Source organism: Coffea eugenioides, chromosome 9, assembly GCF_003713205.1.
Source record: "Coffea eugenioides isolate CCC68of chromosome 9, Ceug_1.0, whole genome shotgun sequence".
Classification (NCBI taxonomy): Eukaryota; Viridiplantae; Streptophyta; class Magnoliopsida; order Gentianales; family Rubiaceae; genus Coffea; species Coffea eugenioides.
In genome coordinates, this window is record NC_040043.1 from 8,417,312 (window position 1) to 8,432,022 (window position 14,711).

The 14,711-nt window shown below is 34.9% G+C and overlaps 1 protein-coding gene across 1 annotated transcript; it reads right to left on the bottom strand.

Annotated features, from left to right (window-relative positions):
* Window positions 1–8,244: 8,244 nt before the first annotated feature.
* Window positions 8,245–14,711, bottom strand: LOC113782850 (vesicle-associated membrane protein 722-like). Its single transcript, XM_027328783.1, has 5 exons — window positions 14,255–14,711; window positions 11,800–11,941; window positions 11,577–11,697; window positions 10,271–10,333; window positions 8,245–8,609 (listed from the first exon to the last, which is right to left on the bottom strand). The coding sequence occupies exons 1-5, from the start codon at window positions 14,457–14,459 to the stop codon at window positions 8,460–8,462; spliced, it is 681 nt and encodes a 226-aa protein (XP_027184584.1). The 5' UTR covers window positions 14,460–14,711; the 3' UTR covers window positions 8,245–8,459.

The following is a 14,711-nucleotide window of genomic DNA, read 5'->3' on the forward strand; positions in this document are numbered from 1 at the left end:
TCTTTGTATTTTCTGCAATTAGCGCAACTTTTTTATCAAATAAATTGTGCTGGATTTGATAGTTTGTGATTCACAGTGTGATATTTCTTATTTTGTAGTTCTGTTAAATTTAATGATTTTTCAGATCAAAGATATATTTCTGATGTAGTCTTTGTATTTTCTGCAATTAGTGCAGCTTTTTCATCAAATAAATTGTGCTAGACAATTTTTAACTAGATTATTAATAATATTGACTTCTATTTTATCCCAATAAAAATTAGAATTTGATGACAGGGGACTCAAACAGACAAATAATACAAGTTTTTTTTTTTTTTTTGCAAATTGGCCATTTTCACTCCGATATTCCCTCGTGACTCCATTGAGCCTGGATGAATGGCAGACTAAGGATGATTAACAACCAAACCTCCAGTGCACGCTTGCATTGCTCAAGAAAATATTTTTTTTAACAGGAAAAGGACGAAATTTAAGAAACAGAGATGGACAAGAAAACGGGAGATTAGAACGGAGAGAAAAACATCAACTGAATCAAACTAACAATATAATTCACGGTCACTTTTGTGTAATAAATTGTAACCCCTTAAGCTATACATCATTGTTAACCCTTGAGAGAACCACAAGGATCGATCATGCCCTTCACAGAAAATTATGGAAATTCCCACCAATTTTATTCATTACTGAGGTGTTTCACCATCTTTCTGAAGTTTTTAATCATTTGCAGGCGCAATAGTTGGAAGGACATTTGTAGGAAGAGCAGGAGCACTAGGAGGGGGATTCTTACAGCCGCAATAGGCGCAAGGACAACTGCACACGCAAAATATACATTTACAGAATTTGTTCTTTAGCTCGGAAGCATAACCATCATTGGAGGTGTTAAGCTTTGGGTGCTCAAAAGGGAAGACTCTCAATTTCTCAGGCGGGGCGGCCCCGGGTTCAGCCACCTCCACAGCTATGCCGAAGTTTAGCCATTGAGGAAAAACCAGGACAAGTGAAATTACTATCATTTGCAGGGATATTTTGTTCATGTTGAAAATGGAAAATTTTCACAATAGGAAGTATAGAATGAAATTAAGAGATAGATAAAGATGGATTTATATAGGCTTAGCAAGACTGGTCTTTATCAGGAAGACTAGGGGGGAATGCCCACGAATCGTGCGGGTGTTTGGCGTGTACGGTTAAAGATGATTTTTTAGCTGTCTGTGGTAAGCAAGTAAATGAAGATAAATATAAGATAACAGCGCATATTAAGTGATATTACGGAAATATAGCTACTGCCAAAAACCATTGTGAAATGCTGAGTGTAAAGGCTAAAAAAATAACGCAGTCCTGGAAGCCGAAATGGGGAAACAGAAGAATGTGAAGGAGGAAGAATTGAAAGAGCCATAATTGATACTCAGACAATAACTCAGCAGCATACCCACATTTTATGGCCGTTTAATTGGGATGTAAATAGTTTTTTATTGCTGGTAGAGAAGCTATTTCAAACGGTTGAGCTTCAGACATTGGAAAGCAGGTGTTGATATAATTATGAACATTTCAACAATTGAAATAGAGTTATACTGAGGTTAACATCAAAGTGACTCTATTTTAATTGCATAATAACCCAATTGCGGTAATTGCACAAAAACACACGCTCATATGAATTCGATCAAATGCACAAATGATCACCAAATAAATCCACATTCCACAAACACCCAGATGTGTCTATAAATACAAGCTTTAAATATACAAACATTGGGGCTTTAATGTAATAACACCCGAACACATGCTGCGATCAGTTGTACCAAAAGCTTGAAAAAAGTAACAAATTTTTCAATTTTCCAAAATGCCCCGCGCATGCGGTTGAAATTCAACTCCCTCTTTGACCAAAACTCAATCTTATATAGTATAAGGAAGCCTGTTCTATTTAACTAATGAGCAGATAGTAAATTTGATTCACAATAAATTTATATATGGTGTAGTTAATAAGATAGAAGAAATAAACTTTTCTTTTTTTTTTTTGGTTGAAGTATTGTCAAAAATTAGATACACGAGATTTTTTTGGTTTTAAAAATTAAAAACTCCATACCTAGCAAAGGTGAAGGAAAAAGGAAAGAACTTGATAATAGAATTAAGAACCTAATTAATATTCCTATTAGCTGAATCAAATATGTAAATAGTGAAAATCCGATTTACTATTCGCCCATCTATATATCCACCAAAAAATGTTATAATATAGAGATAATTCCATATTTCACCATCTAAATTTACATGCCAGTTTCAATACTAATAAGTTAAGTCATTAATACCAATCCTACAACACATAAATGCATCAAAGATGTGTTTTGATGGCGCTATCTCAAATGAAAAAGGAGTTTATGGAGTCTGCGTTATGGTAGGTTAGGTTAATGTTAAGTGTGTTAACGAGTATCCTAAAGGCAGCCATTAGAAAAAGCCATAAAAATTTCTTTGTTTTTTTATTTAAAGAAAGGTATGTATGTTTCGGGATGGTAGGAGTCCAATTAGGCAATTAAATCTATGATCCGAAAGCCCAATTTATTTTTTAGTTTTTTTTTTTACCAAAGCCAGGATGACTTTTGATCATTTTACAAACCTAAACCCCGAGGAAACCACAAAAGCCGGCAACTCTTGAGGTTCCTCAGGAGACTATAAACTAACCCAAACCCCCCCCCAACACTCGATGTGGGATAACTACCTTAAGCAGGGCAGCTGCTACTAAGACCTAAAGAGACCTCACTAACCCCGGACAGGCAGTTGTCTTTTTTACCAAAGCCAGGATGACTTTTGATCATTTTACAAACCTAAACCCCGAGGAAACCACAAAAGCCGGCAACTCTTGAGGTTCCTCAGGAGACCAATTTATTTTTTAGTTGAACAACATAATATTAATACTTGTACTTGGCATAAGCCAAGCTATATATGTGATTACCATAAAAAGAAAAAACGAAAAAGGGGGGAAATAAAAATGTAACAGTACAGATATGACTCCAGAAATTGAAGAAATATCCATTCCATGAGTAGAAAGAAAAAAAACCATCATCATCTATCTCATTGAGGCGAACCACAATTAATTGAATTCAAAAGGCTCTCTACGTCATATATCTAAGGATACAAGATAAACATTGTGCTGGACGATTTCCAGTAATCCTTTAATGAAATATGCTTTATTATCAAAAAATAATGATAAACACAGCAAATACACAGCATTATAACATTATCATCTATTCTTGAATCATAGCTAATTTTAGTGTAAAGAAATTTAAACTTCTGCAAACAAGGTTTCTACTTGTCAATGCATATGCATACACTAGTCTAATAGTTAGTTAACTAGTAAGTGAATAATTTATCACTTATTATTTGGAGTAAGTTTTATTTAGAAAATTCAGTGCCACTTAATTAATTCACATGTTCTATTTTTTGTCATCAAACGCATCTAAAATCTGAATCCATTAAATTTAAATATTGAATTGAGTTATCAAATAGTGCTCACACTTGGGTAGAATCAATTTTCAAAAACTCAATGATCCAAATTATGCTACACTATCTTACCAAGTGATGTGGTACAGTTTAAGTTATTAGATCTTTAAAAATCGGATCTACCCAAGTTTTGACCGGCTTAAAAAAGGCAGGGAGAAAAAGGGGGACTCAATAGTCATACAAGAAACCATATTAATATTCCTAACCGTTGGATTAAACATGTAAATAGCGAGTCATATTCACTATTTGCCCATCTAAACCCACAAAATAAAATTATAGTACAAAGATAAGTCCATATATAAACATCTAAATTGACGACTTGCATGTGTTTCAAAGATGTGTTTTAGGAAGGTTCGAGTCCAATTAATTGTTATCATCTGTGATCCAATCTTTCCAAGATACATTCCATATGTGATCCGAAGGCCCAATTTATTTTTTATTTGAATCACGTAATATTTGTTGTTAGCCATAAAAATGGAAAAGGAGAAAATAAAAATGTAAGAGTACAGATATGACTCCGGAAGTTCAAAAAGTACCCATTCCATGAATATAGGGCAAAAAAATCATCATCTGTCGCATTGAGCCGAACCAAATTATGTATTATACACCTAAGAATAAAAAATAAGCACAATAAAAGAAGGGGATGGCCTAATACAATATTGTAATCCCCTGAATTATATAGATGTTTCAATGTTAAGAAATTGAATTGAGTTTTTGTTCAGTGTCCTTCACAAAAAGGTAGAAGAATCCAATTCAGCAATACCAGCCAACGCAATACGTATGCGCATACATAATACCAGTCCATTAGTTTCGTTTAGCCCAAAAATAAAAAAATTAGAAGAAAAAGAAAGGATTCATCTATTTGCCAATTTTCGAATTTTGCGCATAGGTTCGATAGATTAACATCAGAATTTGATGAAATCTTTTCTTTTTTACACATTCTCTCTCTATGCATCGGTTCTTACACGTTCTTTCTGCTTTCTTTCTATCCTCAACCTTCTCTTCATCGTTTTTCCTTCATAGAAGAGAGATCTTGATCTCAAGTTAAGTCTACCTTCTTTTTCTTTTATTTTTTGTGTTATGTTTTATAAAGTCTCTCTTGAGAAATTCTAGTCAGAATTTTTGCTCTCCTAATGTTTATTAGTGAGGATTTTCTTCTCTTCTATGCTCTCTTAATAGGAATTTTTTTTTGTTATTTTTCTCAGATCTAAGAATTTTTTCACATCCATATGTTGGATTTGGAATTTCTTAAATCTTCTCATCATATTTCAGTATCAATTTTGAACTTGAACCAGTTGGATAGTAGATTTGAAAGAATAGTCATGCACAAATATTTATAGAACAGCTCGTGCAATTGGTTATATTTGATAGTTTGTGATTCATAGTGTGATATTTCTTATTTTATAGTTCTGTTAAATTTAATGATTTTTCATATCAGAGATATATTTCTGATGTATTCTTTGTATTTTCTGCAATTAGCGCATCTTTTTTATCAAATAAATTGTGCTGGACAATTTTCAATTAGATTATTAATAATATTGACATCTATTTTATCCGAATAGAAATTAGAATAAAAATACTACAATTTTTTTTGTTTTTTCTTGCAAATTGGCTATTTTCACTCTTATATTCCCTCGTGACTCCATCTAGCCTGGATGAATGGCAGGCTAAGGATGATTAACAACCAAGCCTCCGTTGCATGCTTGCATTGCTCAAGAAAACATTTTTTTTAAACAGGAAAAGAATGAAATTTAAGAAACAGGGATGGAAGAGAAAACGGGAGATTAGAACGGAGAGAAAAACATCAACTGAATCAAACTAACAATATAATTCACGGTCACTTTTGTGTAATAAGTTGTAACCCCTTAAACAATACATCATTGTTAACCCTTGAGAGAATCACAAGGATCGATCATGCCCTTCACAAAAAATTATGGAAATTCCCACCAATTTTATTCATTACTAAGGTGTTTCACCATCTTTCTGAAGTTTTTAATCATTTGCAGGCGCAATAGTTGGAAGGACATTTGTAGGAAGAGCAGGAGCACTGGGAGGGGGATTCTTACAGCCGCAATAGGCGCAAGGACAACTGCACACGCAAAATATACATTTACAGAATTTGTTCTTCAGCTCGGAAGCATAACCATCATTGGAGGTGTTAAGCTTTGGGTGCTCAAAAGGGAAGACTCTCAATTTCTCAGGCGGGGCGGCCCCGGGTTCAGCCACCTCCACAGCTACGCCGAAGTTTAACCATTGGGGAAAAACTAGGACAAGTAAAATTACTATCATTTGCAGGGATATTTTTTTCATGTTGAAAATGGAAAATTTTCACAATAGGAAGTATAGAATGAAAATAAGAGTTAGATAAAGATGGATTTATATAGGCTTAGCAAGACTGGTCTTTATCAGGAAGACTAGGGGGGATTGCCTGCGAATCGCGCGGGTGTTTGGCATGTATGGTTAAAGATGATTTTTTAGCTGTCTGTGGTGAGCAAGTAAATGAAGATAAATATAAGATAACAGCGCATATTAAGTGATATTACGGAAATATAGCTACTGCCAAAAACCATTGTGAAATGCTGAGTGTAAAGGCTAAAAAAATAACGCAGTCCTGGAAGCCGAAATGGGGAAAACAGAAGAATGTGAAGGAGGAAGAATTGAAAGAGCCATAATTGATACTCAGACAATAACTCAGCAGCATACCCACATTTTATGGCCGTTTAATTGGGATGTAAATAGTTTTTTATTGCTGGTAGAGAAGCTATTTCAAACGGTTGAGCTTTAGACATTGGAAAGCAGGTGTTGATATAATTATGAATATTTCAACAATTGAAATAGAGTTATACTGAGGTTAACATCAAAGTGACTCTATTTTAATTGCATAATAACCCAATTGCGGTAATTGCACAAAAACACACGCTCATATGAATTGGATCAAATGCACAAATGATCGCCAAATAAATCCACATTCCACAAACACCCAGATGTGTCTATAAATACAAGTTTTAAATATACAAACATTGGGGCTTTAATGTAATAACACTCGAACACATGCTGCGATCAGTTGTACCAAAAGCTTGAAAAAAGTAACAAATTTTTCAATTTTCCAAAATGCCCCGCGCATGCGGTTGAAATTCAACTCCCTCTTTGACCAAAACTCAATCTTATATAGTAGAAGGAAGCCTGTTCTATTTAACTAATGAGCAGATAGTAAATTTGATTCACAATAAATTTATATATGGTGTAGTTAATAAGATAGAAGAAATAAATTTTTCTTTTTTTTTTGGTTGAAGTATTGTCAAAAATTAGATACACAAGAGATTTTTTTGGTTTTAAGAATTAAAAACTCCATACCTAACAAAGGTGAAGGAAAAAGGAGAAATCCGATTTACTATTCGCCCATCTATATATCCACCAAAAAATGTTATAATATAGAGATAATTCCATATTTCACCATCTAAATTTACATGCCAGTTTCAATACTAATAAGTTAAGTCATTAATACCAATCCTACAACATATAAATGCATCAAAGATGTGTTTTGATGGCGCTATCTCAAATGAAAAAGGAGTTTATGGAGTCTGCGTTATGGTGGGTTAGGTGAATGTTAAGTGTGTTAACGAGTATCCTAAAGGCAGCCATTAGAAAAAGCCATAAAAATTTCTTTGTTTTTTTATTTAAAGAAAGGTATGTATGTTTCGGGATGGTAGGAGTCCAATTAGGCAATTAAATCTATGATCCGAAAGCCCAATTTATTTTTTAGTTGAACAACATAATATTAATACTTGTGCTTGGCATAAGCCAAGCTATATATGTGATTACCATAAAAAGAAAAAACGAAAAAAGGGGGAAATAAAAATGTAACAGTACAGATATGACTCCAGAAATTGAAGAAATATCCATTCCATGACTAGAAAGAAAAAAAATCATCATCATCTATCTCATTGAGGCGAACCACAATTAATTGAATTCAAAAGGCTCTCTACGTCATATATCTAAGGATACAAGATAAACACAGCAAATACACAACATTATAACATTATCATCTATTCTTGAATTATAGCTAATTTTAGTGTGAAGAAATTTAAACTTCTGCAAACAAGGTTTCTACTTGTCAATGCATATGCGTACACTAGTCTAATTAATACTTAGTTTATTCCCAGAACCGGGCATTTTATTTCGCCAATTTTGCTCATTACTTGATAGACACTCGTTAACAGAATCTGATGACAGGGCTGTTTTCTGAAAATTGGCTGTTATCCTCACTCAGATATTGCCCTGTGACTCCATACACTCTTGCGTTGCTAAAGATTCTTAATCGAAAGCCTTTGAGCGATACGAACAGTAAATCATCTGGTGAATGCTGTTTTCCCCTCTCCATCTTCTTGATCTTCATATCCATCTCACCTATATTTTGACATTCAACACAGCAGAAAGGCCTTCTTATCTTCATGTCCTCGTCGTCTCGAAGAGGAATTGTGATCCCAGATGAGAACGCCAGCAACCCCTTTCGATCTTCCTCAACTTCGTCTTCCTCTTCTCCTGTGTATAGTTTGATTACCAAAAGATGCCCTCCTATCGTTCAAACTCAACCCCTCTGTTGTTTCTTGATTTATGTACCTTTTTTTGGTCCAAAAAAGTTTGGGCAGTTTCTGTGTTTTGTCGAGTTCTTTGTGGTTATAGAGTAGATTCTCCTATGTAGCATTGGAATATGAAATACGCTATAATGTCTTATCCTTCTAGAGAAACAAAATTTATTGAACTCAGAAAGAACAGACAACGCAATGAAAATACATATATACTAGGCTATTAGCTCTACTGCCCAAAAAACAGATTTATCAATTCGCCAATATCTGGAAATTGCTTGTCCCTTGATACATATACATAATAACAGGCTTAGGAAAAACATCATTCCAATCATTCGATAGTAAAAACAGTACAGAGCTGCTGCTTTCCATAAATTCACCATCATCACTAACATATGCTCACTTTCCACAATTGAACCCCTTACAGGCAGAAAGGATTATAATGAGAATCAAGGCAATCACAATAGCTAACACAATCAACTTGACCTTCATGTTCTGCAACCACATTTTCCTTCGCATTTTGGTTCCTGTGGTCCTGAAATCCTGAGCCTGTTCCAAGAATTAAAAAACCGTAAAAAAATGCATATCTGAGCTGTCATAATGTCAATGCTTGATCAGCTCCAGAAACATGAATAGCATTCTTGGAGAAAGAGCTTGATAAATCCACATCCGCAGAAACAACAAATTTCTGATTCAAGTAAAAGTGAGAACGGAAACAAGACATCAACTTCAATAGGAGTAAAACTAAGCAGCTTGGCGCTCAATCATTGACTCTGTAAAAGCTGGCTCATCTTAATTCTTTAAAGCTTAGGATAGAGCAAGGCAAGGCAACAAAAGACGGCAACTTTGAGCTAAATAGCCCTTCATGGAAAATCTCATGAGCCAAATCAAGCCTCTATAGATATTGATTGTAAAAATAGTATAATATATTGGTTCCTTTGAGTCCCTAAAATTTATAACTTAATTGTTAAGCCCCAATTCTCACCATCTCTCTTCACCCCTGTTAGTACTAACCAACATCCTTTCCTCCAACTTCTCTCCTCTAACAAATTGCGTCAGATTGGAACAATAATCAATGAGCGTCAATTCTAGATAAGTGAATCACAAGAGAATAGAAAAACATTTTAGCACACAAGACGGGCAAAAGAGCAAAAACTATCAATCACATCTAAATCTCCCCGGGAAAATAGAGGAATTCCGGTTTCACTCTATTTTTTAACTTTTTTACTGTTGGGACGATGGTTGATGGGGCATAACATTGTCAACCGCCTATCTCTCAGTTCTTTGTTGATGTATTAATACATCATGAAATTCTACTGTATATCAAACCCAACTACAAAAGATTTCTGCAACTTTGCTTCTCTAAGGCTTGCATTTAGAGAGAAAAGGAGAGAAGAGGAGGGGGGGGGGGGGTTGGAAAGAGACAAACCAAGTGGAGACATTAGTCAACCCATTTGTCACGTCAAAGTTTTGAGCTACATAATAAAACATTTCACAATAGAGTTAATTACAACATACACCCCTAGAAGAAGACATTTTTATCACTTTCCCCTCATTGTCCAACTAAATTAAATCTGCACCCTCAGCTTTTCAATTTCTCTCAATGCAACATGATCAACATAGCAAACCTAGATTCTATCTGTTTTTGTCATATCAGTATCGCAAGGAAAGGGGAAATATGCCTTCAATTAAATGAACAAGCACCAATTTGGGCATTTCTGTCAGCAAAGCAAAATCTTCTTCTATTTTAATGGAAGGCATATTATTCTTTCCATTTTCATGCATGTGAAATTACATGTTTCTCCCCCTAAATTATTGCTTTAATTGAGGGCCTACATGTCATTTCTGCTAACAATATGCAACTAAAATGATGATGTAGTGTTCAATTTACGATTTGCTGGTTGACGATGTCATATTGAGAAAAATGAAAGGCCTAGAGGCCGCACTAGTATTATTGGACAATGAGGAAGACGAAGTGAGAAGCATGTACTTTCACAGGTGCATTTTGCAATTAACCCTTGACAATATGCCAATTATAGTAGCAAATACATCATCATCAGGCAGACAAGATTATGGCCCTTTAACATTAACCCATCCAACATATGCCAGTGAGGGTATACATGCCTCACAAAAAAAGAACGATAAGGAAAGAAAATCATAGAATAAGAGAGATAGATTAGAGGGGGACCAAGACACAGGAAACAAGGTACCTGCTGATGAAGGTTCTCAGTCTTATCCACCAGAAGTTCTATCTTTTCCCCACGATCAAGAACCTAAAACAAAGCACAGGGAAACTACCATTACTTTAGTGACCCATCAAAATTTCCTTTTTGATAGAAAAACAGAATAAAGGAAAAGTTAAATTCCACACGAAACATTTTAAATGCTTCAGTTGACTCCCAAAATTACTGCTGCCCCACGTGAAAAAAGAAGGAAATGAAAACAAGAGAAAGGAACAAAAGAGAAGAATGAGTCTGCCAGTATTCTACATAGTAAAGAAGGTAACGAATCTGGATACAATGCACATACATGAACTCAAAAGAAAGTTTGCAGAAGAAACCAATTCATAGAATCTACTTTGAGTGTATATTATATGCAGAGAAAAAAAAAGAACCAAATTAAAAGGAAAAAAGATATGTATTCCTTTAGAATAAGGTGATTACTACAACATGCTTGTTAAATTACAGATATGCCCCTCCCAACACCAACCACAACCCAAAGGTGCCAAAACAAATTAACCAGTTGAAGGTTATCCACAAATACTTTAACGGCGAAGAAAAAGTTGAAAAAGATTCAGATATCACATACTCATGTAACGGTTAGCATGCACAATCAATGAGAGCCTGAAATTTACTCCAATTGTAGAAGATGGTTGGTGATGTGACAAAAGAGGGGCCTTTAAAGGGGAATTTTCTAACAGATAGAACCTTAATTATCATCCAAGCTACTGATACAGCAGCTCAATAAACTGTTAATGTTTCTCATGTTGATACCACTAGAGTTCCCACAGGTTAATATTATTATGATCACATTCATCACCATTCTGCCCCATCATATTACTTTAGCACATTGCACCAATTGTGAAACTGATACAACCAATTCTCAAGACTCTACAACATTTGACAAGTATGAGTAGCAATTACTACAATATAAACACAGTACAAAGAATATAGTGAACTTGCCGATTGTTAGCCCAAACAAAGAGAGCCATTTCTGTTAATATCTCAAGTATCATGCTCAAATACTATTCTATTAGATAAACATATGAACCATCTTTTAGACCTTTGCTTTGAATATATATGCAATAAACAAGAAATCCACTGCAGTCTATAAGATCCTTAATATCACTGGTCATATTACATAATGCATGTCTTTTCATCTTTTAAGTGATTTTCTTTTATCATATGACACAGTCAAAACAATTTCAGCCAGCAGACAGTCTTCAATCTGGCATATCTAGGATACTGATCAACCAGTCGAAGAAAAGATAAGGATCAATGAGCACATTGCAATTACCTTCTCAATGTTTTCCATCATAACACCTTTAACTTCAGAAACCTGAGCTTTGACTTTAGCAAGTTTGCTTATCTCCTCTGGATGATCCATGCAATACTTCATATGGTCCTTCAACTTTGGACTGCACATAAGAATATGTTACTGCACATAAGAATATGTTAAATAAGTTGATAAACACCAAAAGTTGCCATAATATAGCATCAGACAGATAATCATTGAATACCCAAATTCCTTATTAAGCCCATTGGCTGGAGCTGTTGTAGCCTTCCCACCGCCATACTTGGATACAAAGTCATCCTTGACACGCTCCAGAAAAGCTATGGGGATCTGTCTTCCAGCTGATTCTTCAGCAACCACACAATATGCTGTAAAAAATACAGAGTTCTTTAGCCTCTATATAAATAACAGGTCTTCTGATGTAATTGAGGAAACAACATAAATTACTGAATCAACGACTGCAAAGGAGCACTTTGAGCTGAAATAGAGCATGTGACAAGAACTAGACATCTGAGGACTGAGGCTAAGGAATCCCTTGTGGAAGTTCATGAAAGTAAAGCCATTGAATCCACATCAACATAGCAACATAGCCATGTATAGCAAAAAAACCTTTTTCAATTAGAATATTCATTATGGATTATAAGAACCAATAAATCACATATTTAATAAACAAGAATTAGCTGGCATGTGAATTTTTTTTAATTTCCTTCAAAATAATCTCCAGAACATTTGATCTTACGATGCTAACATATAACTTGATTCACACTTAAACCAACCCTCGACTGTAGCATGAGGGCAGTTGTGAAAGAGAAGAACATTGGGTGGGCAACAGAAGTTTGACAGAGAGAGACAGACGGGGGAACATTAATAGGCACACCAGTAACCAAAGAAAGCCAAAAAAAGGGTAAATTAGAACAAAAAAGAGTGACTAAGAGAAGCATCTTCAGCTTACTTCCAGGTAATGAAGCAACATGTCTTACAGGAGCCACTCACTTTTACATATATACATAAAAAGTAGAGGAGAGTCTTGGTTGTTTTGAGAATGTACACATACACAAGTGGCATGCAAGACAGACTTAACAGAACAAGACAGGAGAAGCCTGAAGATTCAACGGACACAACTTAGGATTAGGTTTCAAATTTCCAATCTTCCACTTGCAGTAGATCAGTTTAAATAACTTAACTAATTAAACAGATTCTACTGCATCCCTACTAGTTTTGAAACACTGAAAAACAACTTTTCTGACATAATAATGAGGCATTATTTAAAAGACCTTTAACGGTATTGTTAATAAAAAGATCTACCAAAAAAACTGTGTCTGATAAAACTTCAAAAATGAAAACAGAAAAAAAAACCCACCCCAAAGTTTCTTAATGGCTTTAAAAATCCAACACTAGACAGCATGAGTTTATTGGCTGGCTTTTTGACTGCCTCAAAAATTTGAATAGAGAGAAAACCGTAGCTATCCCCAGAATCCTTGTTTGCACCGTGGAAGTATAGAATGGTTGACGATTCCACGAGATTATTATTTCCCTTTCGTTCAGCGTCATTAATAATGACAGTACAAGGCCAAATAGTCAACAGTGTAACTTACTGTCCAACTTGTAGAACTCGTCATTTTTTTTTAGTGACAAACATCATAAATATGATTGTGATTTTGCAATGAACCCTGTTGTGGAACATGCGGTCATTAAGTATAACTTTCTGCCACAAAAATACAAGCACATAGATCATCATTAACTTTTTAAAATTGACCAAGTACAGAATCCAACTCTTACCTGATTTCACGGCATCTATTCCAATTTTCTTACTCTTAGAAAAGAACTCAATCAAATACTTCTAAAAATCAATGGGAGAACAGAAGTTGCACACGTCAACAAATGCATGCCACATTATTTCCATAAAATACACGTAACAAGTTTCTGTCTGTTCTTCACTGGATCTGCATAGTGTTATCTATCCTTGAACCTAAGAAGCCATATGTTGCACACGTCAACAAATGCATGCCACATTATTTCTGTCAACTACACGCAACAAGTTTGTCTGTTTCTTCACTGGATCTGCACAGAGTTATCTATCCTTGAACCTAAGAAGCCATATATGCCAACCCACATATTATTACCCCAGCGCTTAAAAGTGCAACTCAACTAAGGCAATTTTTTCACCGTACAATCCTTCGAGCAATAATTACCTACCAGACCAAATAATCTCTCACAATTGACTATAAAATTGATTCTCCGACTCATTACCTACTTAATATTTAGCAAAAAGAAACATGATTCATAAAGTGTTAAAAATTGATAAAATATCATTATATTCAACCTACCTAATCATACATATCAGTAGCAAACAAAACGCTCTCATTGCATAATTCTGAAATTATAGATCGTGCTAGCTATATTATTCAGTTTACTTTCTAAAAATTCAAAAATAATTCCACTAACATACACAAATCATTCTTTCTACCAAAAAAGATTCATTTCTTTCAATAAAACTGCTACTTTAATCTGGTTAACTCATAATTTCCTCCAAATTCCAAAAAAAATGCTGTTTAATCATTTATCATATCAACACAAATCTATAAACTAATTAACAAATATCATCCACTACACGAACGATTCAGCGAAATCCGCCAAATAAAAGACATAAACTTTCCGCAAGTTTAAAAAAAAAAACTCACTAAAGCCATTGTCGACGAGATAATTAAAAGTATGCGCATCGCAATTAAAGGTGAACTTATTATTGTTGCTGTTAGCCGGAAGCTTCTGGAGACACTGATACGCAATAGAATTGAAGTTGCCGCTGAAATCTGTGTGCTCCGCCAAAACCACCGGTCCTCGAGCCACGAACGCGTAGATCAACGACGACTTCTGCTTCGCTGCCATTTCTGCTCCAAAATACTACTCGATCCAATCGATTTTGTAGCTGAAAGTGTGAAAAATCGGCGTATCTTGTGTTTGTTCGGTGAATATTTGTGATTTTGCTTAGCGATTAATCAAGGTAGAAAGGGAGAGAGAAAGAGACCAGACGAAGAGCGTATGAAATTGGGTGCTGACTAGATGTGGACGGTGCAGTCGTCGTTGCTTCTCTCTCTAGTTCTTTTGTAGAGAGAGAGAGAGTGAAAACTGAAAAGGGCA